Genomic DNA, 19,015 nt, shown 5'->3' with positions numbered 1-19,015 from the left:
GTGTCTGAATCAGTTTGATAAAAGATTCAGTCTCTATAGACCCCTCCTTTCCAAGAGCCTACTCTGCTCTGATTGGTCAGATGACCTAGTCTGTTGTGATTTGTCTACCGCTTACAGCACGTGTTGGAAACTATATGCTCATTACCATATCTGTATTTCAGCTCCAGAAGCTTCCTCAGCACTTGATACACAGTGATACTGCAGTAATGATGGTGTCGGTTTTATCGTATCAACTCGAGCTTGAGTCCTCATCCTTTGGAAGTGCACGCAAAGTGGATTTGCTTTCGTAGCGAAGAAAACAGCATCTTCTAGACATGTCGAAAACACGAACCAGAAAGAAATGCAACCATACAGTGGTAGAAACTAGTGAAGGAGTGTTTTCTTGAAGGTGTTCCTAACCTTTTCCTTGTGGAACTTGGAAATTGCTTAAACATCGGATTCTAAACTTCCATAAATAGTTAAAATAGTTTTCACAGTGGGCGGGGCTACCTGGCACAACACGTAAAAATGTAAAGCATAATTCAGATGGATTGTAGCTTTGCATTTGTGGTTGGTTAGGACAAAATATTTGATTTGAATTCTGATTAACATTTTTATTTATATATTACTTTATATTTATGATTACATTTTATATTAAACACAATTAACTTTTTATGTCACATCTGGATAGGAGATTGTTTTCCAATAAACCTGTTTACAATCAGCTTTTTGTGGGTGGTTATAGTGTCCTGTTAACTGAAATTGCTGAATTTGGTGCATTCTATAATGAAATGCACAGTGTTTGTGCAGAAAAAAAAAAAAAAAACCTTGCAAACAAACAAAAAAACAAACTACAATGACAAAGTGGTTTAGTAAAAATGGCGCAATATGTGAATTTTCCCTCAGCTCAACACCTTACGTTGCTCAACACCTTACGTTTGAGGGTGAGAGGAATGATGGAAAATGAGTGAAATATATTCTTGGCTATTCAGCTTTAAAGCAAAAGTCAACAAAGACACAAACATTGTGTAATTCTTTCAAACATATTTTAAAGGCAGTAAGAGCGCTGATCTCATAAAGCTGATTATACACAGCTCAAATGGGAAGATATCCAACCATTCCACCCAGATTGTCTGCACGTGGAGAGCAGATCTCCATCCACACACATGCCTGTGGCTTCTTCTGCATATATGTTACACAAATAAACATCCTAATTACTGTGAGGAAACATCTAGTCCTATGCAATGATAAAAAGCAAAAGAGGAAGAAAACATCCTAGTTTGTCTTGTTTGGTGACATGATGTAGAAATCCGAATTTCTCTGAGGTATTTCTTAGTGGTTGTTTGTTCATATGACAGCAGACTAAGCTTTGAAAAAAAAACTCCCACAGGCAGATGAGCCCAAATGCTTGATTCAAAAACTTGATTTCACTTGTTGCATTCTGAAAAGTGTAAGCCAGGATTTAAGTGATAAAGCAAAGCAATCTGACATTTAAAGTAATAGTTCATAAAAAAAAAATGAATACTGTCATAATTTCCTCACTCTCAGGTCATTATAAACCCGAGATAAATCAAAATATTTGCTTTCTTTATTCTGTAGATCACACAAAATGAGGTCAAAAGAATAATAATAATTAAAAAAAAATACTATAGATTTAACAGTTTTGTTCCTATAGTGTGTGGAGTGGCCCGACCAGTGGCATAGCTTGCAAAATCTAAATCGCTGTTCATCATTTTGCGAGCAATTGTTGATAGAGAAAATTTTCGCACAATATTGGAAATATTTCCATTTTAAACCATAAAGGCAAGCCAGTAGATATCGCACAATCACCGTGCAAACTTTGCTCTATTATGGTGATGAAGAAGTCGCAAACCTCAGTCAATTATTCACTACAGAAAGTAAAAACTTTAGAGTAAACAAACATGGCGGATGACGGGAAAGAAGACATAGCGATAATAATGTTTGGACAGCTTTTTACAGAAAATTTGTGGAAAAAAAGAAAAAATGTTATGGTTCTGTCTTCCATCAGCTTGCTTTCTTATTGGGTATCGTTTCGTTCCATGTGACAATATATAGAGCACGTGCGAGTGTGTCCTCGGGTTTGTTCCCTCCACACAAAAGGAGTTCTGATCGTAAATATTCAACATGTTGGGTACTTACGATTTGAGATCAGTGCAACCCCGACGTTCTTCTGAACAGATTCAATCACTCTTAACACACATCTCACAACAGGAAAATCTGATAAGATAATCTGTAGAACCATAAAGATAATCAGGACTTTAATTAGGATTGTCGGAAGGGGAGAATTGGGCCCAAAATTGGCTCGATTATCTTGTAGTGTGTGGGTGCCTTAAACCAGGCTCAGACTACAGGAGTTTCAGGCTGATTTATACCTGATTTACCCCTGCCAACATTCAGAGGAAAAAAAAACGCGTCAAAGGCATAAGTTTGTTCCGATGTTCGGCGCAGATTATCTGGTAATGTGAGGTGTTTACAGATCAAATCTTAAACCTCCCGACCTGCTCGCGGACACATCGGGGCCGTCCCAACAATATCAAACATGTTTGATATTTAAGATTTTAAATCGTGATGATCATGACTATGATTACGTCAATACTTCCACAATAGCCAATGAGAGACAAGTTTACAAGGAGACTAGCCTGGAAATCCAGACCTAAATCTAAAAGATTAATGGTCTGGCATCGACTAATGAAAATTGGCCAGCTCAAGGGGTGGCACCAAGAATGCATTTAAAAATCTCACTGCACGCAATTGGATAACACTACGACCAATCACAACAATAAACCCCATAATCTTAGCTACCAGCGGAGCTAACTGGTAGATTAGACTCTTGCCATATCCGGTCGGCAAAACAGCGAAAACATCCTTCTTGCAAAGGAACGATTCAAGCGGCGTCTTCTGTTCCTGTTTTAGATAAAAAGCCAAGTCTAACTCGTTCATTGTAGCGGCCAAAGCCGTTTCAAACAACTGGTGTTCATCTATAGCCATCTTGCAATGTTTACTAATGACTTCAACGTCACAGCGCTGTCGTCATCTGTTTAGCTCGCCTCTGGGCCGCCTATATCAGATAACTCGATGTGATTGGTGCAGCTCAGATATTTAATGAGCATATTTAAAGAGCATCATTACTCGACACCAGAGTAACTCGCTGAGCAAATTCAACTTGTGCCCTCGCGAGAACTCAGTATTACCAGGGTACAAGGAGACGGAAGTGACGGAACTTTTGAAAAGGCCACCGCGAGACAACAAGCAGCTGTATGGGTCCGGTGGACAACGAAGATGGAGGCTGGTCGAGGCTGGAAACAACACGACTGCTTTTATAATGTCTTTCATCATATAATGTCTACAGCAAGTTTCCATGACACAGTATCCATTTTATTTACATCCGTTTCCCTGTGAGATCATGTGAGGTGCTAAATCTGGCATGATTAACTTAAGAATATATTGTAGTGTGTGATGTGCCTTGCATTGCATGATTTTCAAATTTTGTAGTGTGTGCAGGTTTGAGATTTGATTCTCCATATGTGCGTGATGCAACCAGATTTCACAATCCATTAAGATTTAAAAACTCTTGTAGTCTGTGCCCAGCTTTAAGGTAAAAACCACTATAAGGAAAGGCCTTCAAGTTAAACCAGAATATCATAGAGACTCATTTGGGGTTCTTTTGACATGGGCCAGAAATCATCTAGAAACAAACAAGCAAAGTTATAGCAAGTACCAAGAGCACACTCTGAAGTTTGAAGAGTATTAATGCCCTTCAGCAGAGCAATACAAGCTGCCAAATGAAGGCGTGTGTTACACATGCGGGCAGCATTTCCTTAACACTTCAATAAATCTGTGTGTGTGTGTGTGTGTGTGTGTGTGTGTGTGTGTGTGTGTGTGTGTGTGTGTGTGTGTGAGTCTCAAGTTACACACCCCCCGTTGCAGAACTCTCTGGAATGCACCATTTAGGAACGGTTACGAGAAATTTCTGCTGCTCAATTTCCTGCAGGAAAAGCTCTTTACCAAATATTTAACTGAAAGGCAGATCAATTCGCTACAGCTGTTCTAGGGAACATCACTACACATCCGTCAGCTGTAAGTGGACATCAATATATCTTTAGCTCTGCCTGTAAATGGGCTGTAATTGGTGCCTTAATTACTACAGACAATTTAGCATGTTGGAATTACTTTAATTGTGAATTAGTTTCCTATTTGGGCATACAGAACTTGACTGTAATCTCGAATGCCTATTTGCTTTAATATGACTACATAACAAAAATATTAAGGACACAAATGATCATTGAAACATTTAGTTGCCGTCCTTCTATACAGAAAAATCTCTAAGGTTAAAAGAGTCCTAAAGCTGGAATGCCGTATTGACCAATCAGCTACTGAGAGCCAGAGAATCTGTTTTATGACTGTTAATATATCTCTATTACACACGAGTTCTTTGAGGGCATGCAGGACTCTACATACTGACCTCATACTAAAGGCTTTCTATGGCAGGGAGATATGTTGAAGTGAGTGTGCGTGCAGTAAAAATTACAAATACGTGCAGGAGATGAAAGCCAGAGTGGGTTTTCCTGTTGTCATAATGGGGCGTATCAGACGTGATTCGGATATGAATGAGGGGAAATCTGACAAACACTGCAGCAGAAAAGAGAGAGAGAGAGAGAGAGAGAGAGAGAGAGAGAGAGAGAGAGAGAGAGAGAGAGAGAGAGAGAGATGGTGCTGCTTTGATCAGAGCAAGTCAAAGACATGGATAAACTACTATAAAAATACTTATTGCAAATGAATCCATTTCTAGACAAACTAGACAGTGATTCTCACAATCTACCAAAGAACCAGTGGTCCATGGACATTAACATGTGGCTAAGAATCGGGTTTTCCTGACATTTATATGAACCTGCTTTCAATGCAGTAGAAATGCATAAAGCAAAGCCTGTGAACCCTTTATTTGATATACAACATCATAAATACAATATAGGTAGATCTAAATCCAGTTAATCCATCATATTGCCCAGCCCAGTACTAAGGCTTTATAGACATAACATTATGACTTTCTGCAAAGCTGCTTGAAAAGAGCAATACAAATAAATTCAACATGACTTGACGCTTGGGCATATTTAATTGATGAGTTGGCAATACAATAATAACCTATCGTATGATTTTACCCCAAAAATCAATATATCTGACACAAAATTGTAACTGGCAATCCACGTTTTGCTGCCTGGCCTAGTTTTTCTGGGAATTGCACTGATCCATTTGCTTCTCTTTTCTGTAGCATTTGGCAGTCTGTAAAAAGATAGCTCCGATTTCTTGTTGAATCTATTGTACAGTCATTCACACAGCTCTATACCATTTTAGATGTGTTTTATGTTTTTTTCACAGTAAGCTGAACACCAACTCCCGCCTCCTGTGGCATCATGTGCATCTATACTGGAGCCCTACTCCTGTAAACCTCTCTACTTCACGGCTACTGATAATTATTTTGCTGCTGTGCATGTTCCACTATGTTGTATGATTTGTAACTCCACAAACCTTCATGGCACTCTTCTTCAGTAACCAAACACCAGCCCACAGCTGATCAACCGCCACAGAGCACGCTGCACTGCCAGTTGGGAGTTTTCCTGCCCCGGGAGCGTGCATTAAAGATTCCCAGCAATTCGCAGAGTGCAAGGTCAGACACAGGCCACTGAAGATAACACCTCACTCTCATGACAGACACAGTTGATACAGAACTGAAGTTCTGAGAATCTCCTACCTATTACTATGAAGCATGAACCTTCTATCACAGTGTGTTTGCTGCTACGACCTACATCTATTGACTAGCCAATAAAAATGCAACATGAAATGGCATATTGATCAACGCGACATGATGCCAAAAATTAAAACTACTTACTTCAAGCTCCATTTGTAAAATTGGCCTCTTTCGCCTATTCTCCTCTTTCAATCCATATTCTCCTCTTTCGCTTCCTCCTTTTTTTCAGTGCACATAAAAACCACAATTGCCAAAGTGCGATTCATCTTACTCTATTTGTTTACCACTAGCGCATGCTAATGACATTTTATTCTTCTATACTAACTTGCGTTGTAGCCTACGATTCAGTAGGTGTCATCATCATACAGTCTACATACATGTTGTACCCAAGTTTTTTAGATCCATGTTGTACAGTGTGATTTATAATGATCTTATAGGATTGCAGAAATCGCGCAGTCTGTAGCAGGCATCAGAGAAAAGCCTTAAATAAACAAATGCAGTGAATGTGGATCACAGACCAGTTAAACTCACCTCTGCTGCTATTGTCTTCATCCTGAAAGAGAGAGAAGATAAAAGAGTGTTAATACTCAGATGTTTCAAAAACGTTCATGAAATCAAAAGCTGTGTGGGATCGAAATCATGTTCCATTTGAAGTGTAATCCAAGCTACACCTAAAACCTAGTTAAGCATTCTAGAACAGTGATTCCCAACCCCCGGTCCGGGACCCGTTAGTACCGGGCCTTGAAATATTCCCAGAATAATGTTTCTTTTTTTCTTTTTTCTTTTTTTATAATAATAATAATTTTCTTTTTTATATGCTTTTTTAAGTGCTATGACGTCATGTTATTTAATCCAAAACCTAAACAATAAATAGATTAAAATGTGTTTGTTTGAGCACCTTGCGATTGCTTAGCAACGCGTCCTATATGAACGGACTGCAAAAAAGCGCGCTGCACCTGAAGTGACAGGGAAGTGGAGAGATGAGCGGGCCGCGATATTTTTTTCAATGGCTAATTTCATTGCGGACAGTTCTGGTAAAAGGAAAGGCGATGACCAACTCGAAAATAGCGAGAGAGAAAAAGTCACGCTTCATAAATACGATACCTCATACATTAGGTATGGATTTATGACAACATGCGATTCCGTGGCGCCAAATCCGTTGTGTATTATTTGTGGTGAAAAACTGTAAGCTGGTTTTCGTTCATATTTGTAAAGCAGACCTTTTTAAATTTCGTTTTATTGTATCCTGGAATTTTTGTGCATTGTTTTGGATGCATATGTTTTTTATGGATGCTCAGGAAGAACAGCTGGTCTTGTGCACAGCTACAAATATAGTAATATCAATAAGCAGTTCATGCTCACATTAAAATAGTTTTGTTCTCATTGGTCTGATTTGGTATTTTTTGTTAAAGGTTAAAGTTTAATCTCTAATTTTATACTTTTAAAAATGATTGGCTGAAATCACTAAGTTATGTGTTTGCTATTGTATTCTGAAACTGTCTGACTATTGAAACTGGCTCTTATTTTCATACAATTAGCCTTTGTTGTCACCTGTTGGTGTGTGAAAACACTAAGTTGCTGTTGAAGTGATTGTCTTTAGTGGTTCTGGAGAGATTTGACAGGTGAAATGGACTGGTATTTTCATACAATTTGCCATTACTGCCACCTGCTAGTGAGTGAGTGCTGTGTGAGTTGCTTTTGAAGTAGACCTAATTGTATGGCAGTAAAGGGAAATATTTTGTGAACCGGTCTGAAAGTTTAAAAAGATTGGTATATTCATACAAGTAGCCTTTGTTGCCATCTAGTTCATTATATGCAAATAAATGATAGGCTGTTACTGTTTTACACAGTGATATGTTCCAAACGATGCATCTTAAAATTGACAACTGGTCCCTGGAATTTTTTTTATGAATATGCTGGTCCCTGGCACAAAAAAGGTTGGGAACCCCTGTTCTAGAAAACTTTACATTAATAACAAATTAATACTAATAAAGAATAATAATAATAATAAAAAAAACAGATTAAAATATAAATACTGTTCTAAAGTTTGGGGTCAATGAGACAGAACAATAGATCTCATTCCTATATGTTTGTGTCAAGTTTTGTTGTCATTTGCCTGACATAGGGATTAATGTGAATCACATGTTTGCTAACAGTAATCTGTAAGGAAGCATTATCTGGAAACAGTTGATGGTACTAGCATTATCTGACGGCTGGTGATGGTGGGACAACAGAGCTTTAATCTCTTTATGGATGAGGGGCCACTAGGCTGATGTCACTCAGAAATAAAACAGCAATGAACATTGGACGGTGTGTTAACAACCAGTACAACTTGCTGACATGTATTTTGTCTCATGTAATCACTCAATCAGTGTTTCAACCGCAGAAAAATGTGAATAAAACAGTTTATAAACAATGTCACATAACGTTGCATTTACTTCAGGAAAGACATTCAGCGATCATAAACTCACTAGTAGCTGGCTAGAAAAAATGCTCTACGGAGGAGCATTTTCTAAATATACCCACTACATTACATATTCGTAATATTTTTACTTAAGCTTCATTATTTGATGCATGTTTGAATAAATCTGTCATGAAAACAAGTTATTACAGTCCTTTTTTAAATATCAAAACCCTGACTGTATATATAATCAGGGTTTTGATAATTTTCAGTGCCTGTTTGCCCGTGTGAAGCAGTTTCCCAGTGTGTGCCAGTCTGTTCCCTTGATTGTATATCCCACTCACCTGCTGCCCAATAATTAGCTCTGTGTATTTAAGTCCTGTCTTCCTTCAGTTCATTGTCATCAATGTAAAGGTGCATTTTGTCTATTTCCCTGAGCTCTCCTGTGATATATTTGGATTAAAGACTATTTTGTTTGAATCTTCATCATTGTGTCCTGTTAGCAGCCACCTGTGATATATATACAGTATGAAGAGTTCAGATGCAAAAGCCTCTAAGTACCATCTGAAATTTTCTTCTAGAATGATCATTTTTATCAAGCTCATATATTTAAGTTCAGTAATTTCACTTAAATGACAATTAATAGGTAATTTTCATTGCCATTTATGTGAAATTACTGAATTTAAATATACAAGCTTGATAAAAATGATCATTGTAGAAGAAAATTCTAGATGGCACTTAGAGGCTTTTGCATCTGAACTCTTCATATATATATATATATATGAAGAGTATATCTATCTATATACTGTATATATCTATATCTATATATCTATATCTATATCTATATCTATATATATATATATATATATATATATATATATATATTTTTATATTCAACAACAAACTGGAGTAGAACCAATTATATAATTAAGAAGTTGATATAAAAACTACAATTTAAATTTTTACAACTCAGTTTATGTTTTATCCGTGTAGATTATTAAATATTAACTTTATTTGAGTTTTTTAGCTAAATGAAAACGTTCATTTTGGTTTCAGTGTGTCGGTAAAAGACCTAGTTTTAGTGCATCACTACAACTAACTGTCACAGTTATGCTCAGTTCTGGTTTTGATTTCTATCAGTCTGTTTAGACTGTTTTGATTAGTTGATAGTTTTGATTTCTATCAGTCTGTTTTTCATGCATACCGGTAATCATTTGTTCATCACAGCTGTTCATCATTTAGTTCATCGCCATGTGTATTTAAGTTCCTCACCTTCACTCATTCTTTGTCCAGTATTGTTTGTGCATGGCGCACTGTTTCGAGTGCTTGGCTTATATTTAATAAAGACTGTCGTTATTTATACCTTCTTCTTCGTCCTTGGACTTAATCTGTTACACCAACAAAATCCCAAAATGTGGCATAGACTTTATAAAAGGCTTGACAGTAGCTGACGATGTAGGATAGGATCCCAAAAAATTTTGACTGACTGACACTGGAACGGCACTTTTGAGAATGGTCAGCTTTAACACTGCAGTGAAATATGCTGAAATACACCATTTATTTCTACAACCCACAGTATATTGAGAATTGACAGCGCCGAAAAACACAAGGTGTTGTGAGGCCTGTAGATGTCCCCCCTCTTCCCCCCGCCTAAGATGCAAACACCATAAATTATCCTATTATTGTATGCAGGCGAGCAATAAAGGTAAGCATTTCATCTTAAGCACATACTGTATCTGCTGGAGTGGGAGAAAAGAGACTCTGAAGCTGAATTACGTTTAGGAAACAAACTGACAAAACCAATCGACCCAATGATCTGGGTCACTCTTATGCATGTGTTTGCTGTGAACTGACCTTGAGAGAAGACTGCACGGCTGACTCCGGCGGGTACACGATGAAGTGACGGAGTGTGAAACCAAAGCCATGAGAGGTGCGGCGTAGGTGCAATGTTTTAGGCCCTGGCCATGAGAAGGGCTCATCTTCAGCAGCCGGAGACAAAGCTGATGCCTCGCTGCGCTCACAACCATCCTTCTGTTTGGCCTGAGAAAGAGAACAAAATGCTAATAATTAGTCATTCGGATACTTTTATGCAATGGCAGTACATTAAAGAAACAATCCACATAGAGGAAATGATGGTTATTTTTTTGGTTCAAGGGCCTTACATTCATCCTAGCTCTACACTCAATTATTGCAGCTACCAGATCAGATATTTAACCACTCAGTAACAAAAATATGATGATACTAAAATTTTATCCTGCAGGATAAGAGTCACAAAAAACACCCTAAGGAGAACAAACTTTTGAGTAATTTGACATTTGAGTTCAAAGCTTATAGTGTGTCCCTTGTGACAATGTCCCTGTGTCATTAAGAGCACTTCTGTTTACCTCATTTATAAATGGCTCTGTCATTTATTTTTCCACATGTGCAGTATAATACCGTTGTCAATTCAAGAAAGGTTTAAAAGAGTTTGATCTCTAGAGGGTCTTAATGGAGTTTCACCCAAAACTGACATGGTACTCATTGAGAGTGAAAAAGAACTTCTTTGAAGAAGCTCATCATTACACAAAGCACTCTCTGTCCCAGTGCAGCAGAAAAAACATTTGCCTTTTTAACCTGCCACATCAGCACTCACACACAGACTCTTGGTGTTCCAACTGATTTTAATAGGCACTGAACCGTGTTATGATCAGGATATACTACAGATAAAATGGTACTTATGAGCAGACCATGAGACCCAGGACACAATCTACCATTGAGGAAGTTCATCAAAGTTCACTGAAGCTGAAGCGGCACCAGCGTCAACACAGAACTGCAAAAAATAATGACTGTTCTAACTGGTCAAAGTATTTACAACTGAAAAGTACTGATGAAAACATTTAAATGCATTTTGTTTTTTGTGTGCCTAATATCTGTATGCATTATCAAAGTCCCTTTAAGAGAAGTCATTTCACTTGACGGACATCTTTGAAATGCCTCTTGGGCATGCAAGTGCAGCTCTATCTCTTTGAATGGGGAAACATCAAATTCTCCAAAACTGTTCGCCAAGCTTATGATTAATGTCATATTTGAAATCACCAATGAAATCTGATAACAAATGTCTCATAAATTGTGTTTCCAAATGCTTGAATCACGTCTGACTGTTTCTAGGAACCGGAGCTTCTAACGGCAGCTGCAGTGACGCGATGACTTTACCAATCGGTGATTGGCTCTTATTTAGAAGGCGGGACTTATTCTTCCCCATTCAAAACCATACGAGTGACCCGTCTTGTGTTATTATATAGTCTTTGTCATTATGTATTTTTATGTTAATTATATTACTGCATCATTAGCTTAACAGCATGCTGTGTTTTACATTAGGCATGTTGTTAGACGATTAAATGTTGCCTTTGAAAGCAGCTGTCTATTCAGGGCAGGTTCACACAGAACACATTTTTGCTGTTAAAAACATGAAACACAGGCAGTACGTGAACGTGATTGGGCTAGTTTTGGCCATGATTGGGTGGGTTTTAAATATCAATTGGGCTATTCAAAAGCAATTGGTCTGGTTTTGTTACACAACCCCGGACACAAGTCAGTGCAATGGGAAAAAATCCCGCAAGCTCTGGAGATGCATTTTTTAAAAGCTTAACTTCTTTTAACTTGAGCACCGTGTTTTTAGAATGCCATGCAACATGCAACATGCTGCAGAAGATGCAAGCGCGATGGTTAATGATATACGTCTCACACATTTGCTATGAAAATCAATGGAAAAGTAGCACAGTGGAATGGAAAAATGTGTGAACGGACCCGCCTTAGACATTAGACAGCAAGGCATCTCGCTAGGTTCTGGAACAGAGCTTTTCTGTTTCCAAACAGTCATGCATACGCTATCTGAAAACAATGGGTTTCTCTTAAGGGCAGAAGGTATTGCAACAGAGTATCCTGTCAGTGTTTATAAAGCATCGCTGACATGATTTTACACATCTCAAATATCTGCCAATACAATGAATGAAGGTCACACAGAAAATGCTGGGACTCAACCGAGACATTTCTTTCCATATGACCAATGACCAACACATATGTACATGTCATGCACATCACGACACCAGTAATGTTCTTCTGGCGGGGGGGAGGTGGTAATTCACATTAGCATCTGGGCCGGTGACGTCAGTCCGTCCCCCCGTATCCTCGGAGGAAACGTGTGACATTTACATTATGAAATAATGGCACTATGGCAGTAGACTCTCATTCCTCCACAGGGTGTGTGACTGTGGTAGACTCTGACAATACCACATTGACTCCGGGTCACTCTGACTGCCAAACAGACCAGACTGTGGTTTAGCATTGCAGGAGATGGATGTATTATAAGGGAATGGATGTATTTTAGCTTGTGGCTGGGCTCAGGTACAGACAGCTGTGGATGTCTCTAGAGTCTGGGCTGGGCTTTTACACAACTAAGCCTGAACATGACATCACCAGAGGGAATTAAATTACGTACATTTAATGTTGGACACAGTCCACTGCAAGCTCTTACAAAGAAATGAGGTACGCTTGGAAAGGCATACTACTAGTCCCATACTATTTGTGTGTAAAATGCAGGATGCATACTGTGAATAGGATGTCAAAAGTCCCCTGTGGAGAAAATCAAATTTTTAATGTTGTCTATATTTCTTGACATTTTCTTGTTAGGGTTCTGTCACTTCTGTCTAGTTTATTTCTTGGTTTTGAGACAGAGCCCTGACACTCCTGTTTTGTCTTTTCTGCGTCTGAGTGCGCGGTTACGAGCATGCTCGAGGGGCATGGTGTTTGGATCCCAGCACTTCGGTCTAGTTTGGCTTCGGTTCTGTGTCGGGATTCAGACACTCATGCTCCCTGTGAGCGCACAGGATGAGCCTTCGCTCGTTCTTGTGCGCTCTGTCTTGTCACGTGAGCGTGTGGTTTCAAGTTCGCTCGGGCCGTACGCTCTTCTGTCTGCCTGTGTTGTTGTGTACTGTGTATGTCACGTTTTGTCTTGTGCTGTGCAGCACACAGCTTTTATTTTGTGTTTTACACTAGTTGTGTGATTCCATGTTTTGTGTGAACAAGTGGCTTATGAGTGTTCTCATTAGCTGCGTGTTCCTGTCTCGTTTTGTGTGAGCACATGGCTGGTGATTTGTTTTAGTGGCCATGTGCTCATGTTTTTGTCATGTTTGGTGTGAGCACATGGCTTGTCATGTATGTTTCCTTGTGCCATGTGCTCTCTTGTCGATTGTCTAACCCCGCCATCTTGTTACCTGATTATTGGTTCATTTGCCCCACCTGTATTCCCTCATTACCTGCCTTGTTTGCTCCCTATTTATTCTCCCTGTGTTTTCAGTCCTGTGCTGGATCGCTGTTTAATGTTACCTCGTGTCAAGTCAAAGCCAAGTCTCGTTTCTTGTTTTCCCCCCTCGGGGTAGTTTGTGTTTTTGTCTTGTTTTTTATTAAATAAAAGCCTATCAACTGTTTCTGACGTCACAAACTACCTTGTAACCAATCAGGTCAACGTGCCGGTGGGATTAGCATATCCTTAACAGCAAACTAGCAGGGGAGTCTGGAGAGATGCCAGGTTATCCTGGTATATTTTTCTGTTGATATGAAAAATCAGGTAGATTTAGCAATATAATGGCTGTATGATGTGTATTATGAATGTATGATGAACTATGTGCCTTTCTCCACTGACGTTATGAGTTGTTCAAAGCATTTCTGATGATTGTTAGAAGGCAGCTGTCTGACTCTGAGATGCAAATGGGAACATGGTTTGTGTAACATTCGCAACACATTATTAGCTGTTTGATAACATAGTCAAGCAAAAGGCTAATCATATTAATAACCGTTATGTGTCCGATGCTGCAAAGACAGAGCCATACCATTGTGCAACGTTTACTACAGTAAGCTGGCCGAGTGAATCTCTGAACTGGCGTGAGTGAGTGGAGCCGGGGATTATTAGCATATTCATGAATCCGCGTATATTAAATGAAGCAAGGGTGTAGAGATGCATTCAAGCTATTTATAGGCATGAAAAAAATTCACAGGAAAAAAACGTTTAAATGTGTCATTTTGGTGATCAAATATGAGTTTTAAGGAATAAAATTATTGACTACAGGGGGACCTTAACATTTCCTTCTTTTCAATTATTTCGCCACACTGCCAAACAGTGAGACAGATATCTGGATTAAAAATGCAAAATGACTATATTAGCCTATAAGTAAAATAAACAGACACAACTTTCTATATTAATGCAACGTAGCGAGATCCCGAAACAATATTATTGCTGCATAATACTGTTTCACATGCAGTTTTATAAAATAGTATGTAGCATACAGTATACTGCACAGTATGCAGTACACTAGTATTCTATTTAAACATTCTATTACAAGGAGCTAAGGTGTTTTCTCGGAGGAGGCAAGGGAGGCAGTGCCTTCTCAAAAACTGGATGAGAAAACAATCCACAGTACAAAATAAAACATTAGTTTTATAATAGTACAAATTACATTAAAAAAGAGAATAAATTACTAGTTTTCCTGAAGTGCACCAGTTGTTGAAGTTACAGCGCGATAGAGCGACTCTCTTCACAAGATAAATCCCGCCTCTTGTTTTGTGTAAATAAATAATGGTGTTTATGTGGGAAGACAAATTAAAATGCAAGTAAACAACTCACCCACCTGATATTACCTGGAATGGCTCCACTTTATGCCACACAACATGAAATGATTAGAAAACGTTATCTATGAGGTTTTTTTAGTTTGGTGAAATTAAAGGTAGCCTACATCTCTGTGTCTCATCACCCCTACATGAAATATGACATTTGTTACTGTGTTTTTATAGTTATTATTGTAAAATGTAAAAATGATGAGAAATAAGCTCAATTTCAGAACATTCTGGCATCATTCCATATAATCAAACTGCTGTGTGAAGGATTGTCTTTCCTGTCTTTGCCCTGCTTCATATGTTAATGCTACCTTGACTCATACACGTGGTTTTCCAACAACACCCACTAGAACATCACAACTTTCCTCTGCCTTTCATTTTTCATTTCCCTACCATTAGCCAGTCATAGTCTTTGTGGTGGGCACAAACGCTGTTTCCAATGCTAAATTTAACCTGTTAAATTATACAGCTGGAAAAAGCTCTCAACTGAATGGCGGAAAGTCCAGGAAACGTGAATGACTGCCCTGTGTGAGAGTCCTTTGCACCAGAAACAGCATCATACAAACCATCCAGTCCATCAAACAACATGAATAATACACACAATCTCATTGGTCATTAGTCAAATTCAAGAACTAGTTACATAACAATCACATTGCACTACCAAGTACATTTGTTTTTTAAAATGCACCAGTTACTTTAAACTGTAAGAAGGAGTGGTGTGTGTTTAATGGTTTTCAGAAACTTGGTTTGAAATCACATTCATGTGTTATGTTGCCAGAAAAGATGACATACTGTTCAAAGCTGCTAATTCCCTAAATAAATGTATTTATCAGGCCATCCAATCTACTGCATCTTTTTTGTTTGTCTAGAACACAATAGGATTAAATTGAGACTTTTTCCAAAAAGTTTTTTGTTGTTGAGAAAAAGACCACAGCGATCTGACATTCATAGGATATCTCAGCAAGGTCTGAAAAACATATTTGACAAGATACCGAAATCTAATCTCACAATGAACCCAAACTTTTCTCATCAAATTCTTCAAAGACCAAATTATTTGAGGTATACTATCCACATTCATTGTATAGCTTTATTCCTCTACTGTCAACAACTGTCTCAACTGTCTCTATTTTCTTTTCTCTAATGAAATGTAAGGAGAAACATCTGAGACAAAGCTAATAAATAAATCCATTTTATGGAAGTTTCCTCAGCTATAATAGAGCAACCAAGCAATAACATTTTCTTGCTAAATGCTGTCATGACGAAATGCACAAATATTCATGTGCGTCCTGTAGTTATGGCAAGCGTGAGTCACTCTTGAGCCACAGCGGAGCTCACTGTGAACACATAAACGTCTCTCTTTCTTGAACACACACTTTTCCAAAGATAAAAACACAGAAACAACTCAATCACAACTGTGTTATCTAGATGAAACCATCATCCACAGGGTTTGGGTTTAAAAACGTGAGCAAGTACCCAGTCAAAAGTCTGTTCAATCCCAAGGTTCCTCTTTTGGGAACGTTGCTTACATAGGAACAATAACTGAAACGTGAAACCAGGGCACGTACACACACAGTTGTCTTGCTGTGAAAAATATGTTACATGTTGGCTCAATGTAGGAGACCTAACCAACCACCCTGGATGTGAATGACGAACAAAGCATTCCTAAGAGCCATCTCCTTGCCCCCCTCAGCCCTGCGTAACTCAATACACCGCTGGGAGCCTCTGTCTATGTGGAAGCCCTCCATCCCTTATATGCAGGACCAGACTGTAACTATGAACCCATCTTCTCCTTTTTAGTTCTGCTGCTCGAACCTACAGCAGATCCAGAGAACCTTACCCAAGCCCGCATGCAGTTCCTAGGAGTCGTCTTCTTCAATCTGCGCCAAGACACATCCTTCTGGGCCTCCCGGAGCCCCAGTTCCACGTCCCCCCAGTATGCCCTGGCCAGGAGCTGGAACCAAAGGCAGGAAGTGTCCGATAAACAGCCGTCCACCCCTGTCAGACAATCCCAGGCACAGGTACACCCTGCCACATCCATTTGATCTGAGCCGTCCTTCCCGGGCAGAACGCAGCCGGTACACGCCCCATTCCTCTGAGTGAGCATGGCAAAGCCTGCTGGTCCTTGCTATTGCTGCTTTCCTCTGCTGATCTTCTGATGATGTGATTCTTTCTCGCCCTTCGCGATCCCTCCCTCTCTCTCTCGCTCTCTCTTTCAGAGTGGGAAGGCACAGTGCACATGCATGAGATTTCCATTGAGACACGGAGCATGTCGGGGAGAGAGTGAAGCAGGGAAAGAGACCGTCAGAGTGCAACACATCTGCCTGCACTGGACGAGATGGCTTTCTCTTCTCACTTTACATGTCCCTTATTTGTTTGTTCTCCATTGCTCACTGCAAAGCTACTCTACTGCCCGTCTCAAACATCTCTTGAAGTAAGAGTTTCATGCACCATGTAGACATAAATTAAATCACAATGCAAAGACCATTTACTCATGATGTATGCTAAGGCTAGCAATGCATTACTGTTACTATTTCTCAAAATGATGGTTAGTCATCTAAAAGGGCCTTAAAGGAATAGTTCACCCTAAAAGGAAAATGAAGTCATCATTTACTCACCCCGTTGTTGTTGTAATGCCATATGGTAGGGATAGGCAACGTCGGTCCTGGAGTGATACTGTCCTGCAGTGTTTATCTCCAGCCCTAATCAAACACACCTTAACAAGCTAATCAATGTCTTCAGGATCACTAAAGCTATAGTACTAGCAGGTGAGTTTTTTTCAGAGTTGGAGCTAAATTCTGCAGGACAGCGGCACTCCAGTCCCACTCGTTCAGGTCCATATAAAGGCAGAGAATCGTGACCAGCATCAGGCTTTTTAAAAAAGATGCTAAATTATCACATAGCTAATGATCCCATGCAACTGGCGAGTACCCTTCTGACAACTAAAATGACAAACGGGACACCCCACGGTCTCATGGACTTTACGTGGCAGCCATTGTAAGTCCACAAGAATGACTTCTGACCTGTAATGCTGCCTGAATCATAATCATACACTGTTCGTTCATTGGCCAGAGAAAAACTGGCCCCGACTGAGCCTGGGTTCTCCCAAGGTTTTTTTTCTCCATTCTGCTACCTGATGGAGTTTTGGTTCCTCGCCACTGTCGCCTTTGTCGCCTTTTTCCACCTTTGTTGCCACTGGCTTGGCTTGGCTTGCTTAGTTGGGGACATTAAATTTAACATTTAATTTAATATTCAACAATAATATTGATCTGCCTGCATTGACAATACAAGAACTGAACTGAGCTGGACGATGACATCACGGTTTACTCCAGAGCAGCTATATATATATATAGATAGATAGATAGATAGATAGATAGATATAATACACATATATAAATAAACTAAATTAACTTTAAATTACTTTTTTTTAATGAAACATCACTGAACTTACTTAAGCTGGACTGTGACGCTATTTTCTTCTAGAAACAAACTTTTTTGCATTATTTTCCTGTTATTTCTGTAAAGCTGCTTTGAAACAATCTGTATTGTAAAAAGCGCTATATACTGTAAATAAATGTAACTTGACTTGACTTGACAAGACCGTAAGTGCATATGAAGTGTGCCATTTGAGACAGAGCCATAGAAGTAAATGTTATGACATTCTACGAAATCCCTTATATGGACAGAGTTATCCAGCTTTCGCTGCAGCTGAACAACATGCAGATAGAAACGTTTTGACTATAAACGTGACAATAAACACACAATTGCGACAATATATGGTTTATCTGTATTCTTCAAGCTACCTCGGGAATTTTCATAAGAATTAACAATATGAATAATTGGTACTGACTTTATTATTGTAGAGAATACTATAAATATATATATATATATATTTTTTTTGCATCATTCCATGATAATGCCCCGTTCACACTACAAGCGACTTTATCGCTGCATGTCGCCAGTGGCTGGCGATGAGGTCGTTAGTGGGCGTTCTCACTTCTGGTTGCCTAGGTAATGTTTGTGAGTGACATTCACGGATGTTACGTGTTGTAGACAACAAATCTGTTTTCTTGCCGCTACAAGCTAACATTTTGGAAGGGAAAGTCTAAATATAAATGGGATCAGTACATAAAATGCATAATATTAAACATGAATGAGAAACAGTGAGTGCCCTGTGCTATCGCGGCTATTTAACTGCAGAAAATGGGCAAATACTGGTCTTTCTG

The 19,015-nt window shown here is 39.0% G+C and overlaps 1 protein-coding gene across 3 annotated transcripts in view; it reads right to left on the bottom strand.

Moving 5' to 3' along the window:
- Nucleotides 1–19,015, bottom strand: part of arhgap21a (Rho GTPase activating protein 21a) — a 101,875-nt gene that overhangs the window by 39,930 nt on the left and 42,930 nt on the right. For 2 of the 3 annotated variants that reach the window (XM_079863826.1, XM_079863827.1), the window contains exons 1-3: nt 16,630–16,949; nt 9,999–10,184; nt 6,275–6,296 (exon numbers count right to left, since the gene is read on the bottom strand). In XM_079863826.1, the coding sequence (XP_079719952.1) occupies nt 6,275–6,296; nt 9,999–10,184; nt 16,630–16,896 (475 nt within the window). In that variant the 5' untranslated portion in view covers nt 16,897–16,949. Of the gene's footprint in view, nt 1–6,274; nt 6,297–9,998; nt 10,185–16,629; nt 16,950–19,015 lie in introns of those variants that run through there. The other variant, XM_079863828.1, reaches the window with a different exon arrangement.

The sequence above is a fragment of the Squalius cephalus genome (genome assembly GCF_949319135.1).
Source record: "Squalius cephalus genome assembly, chromosome: 25".
Lineage (NCBI taxonomy): Eukaryota > Metazoa > Chordata > Actinopteri > Cypriniformes > Leuciscidae > Squalius > Squalius cephalus.
The sequence above is the reverse complement of the archived record's forward strand: the minus strand, read 5'-3'. Positions and strand labels throughout refer to the sequence as shown.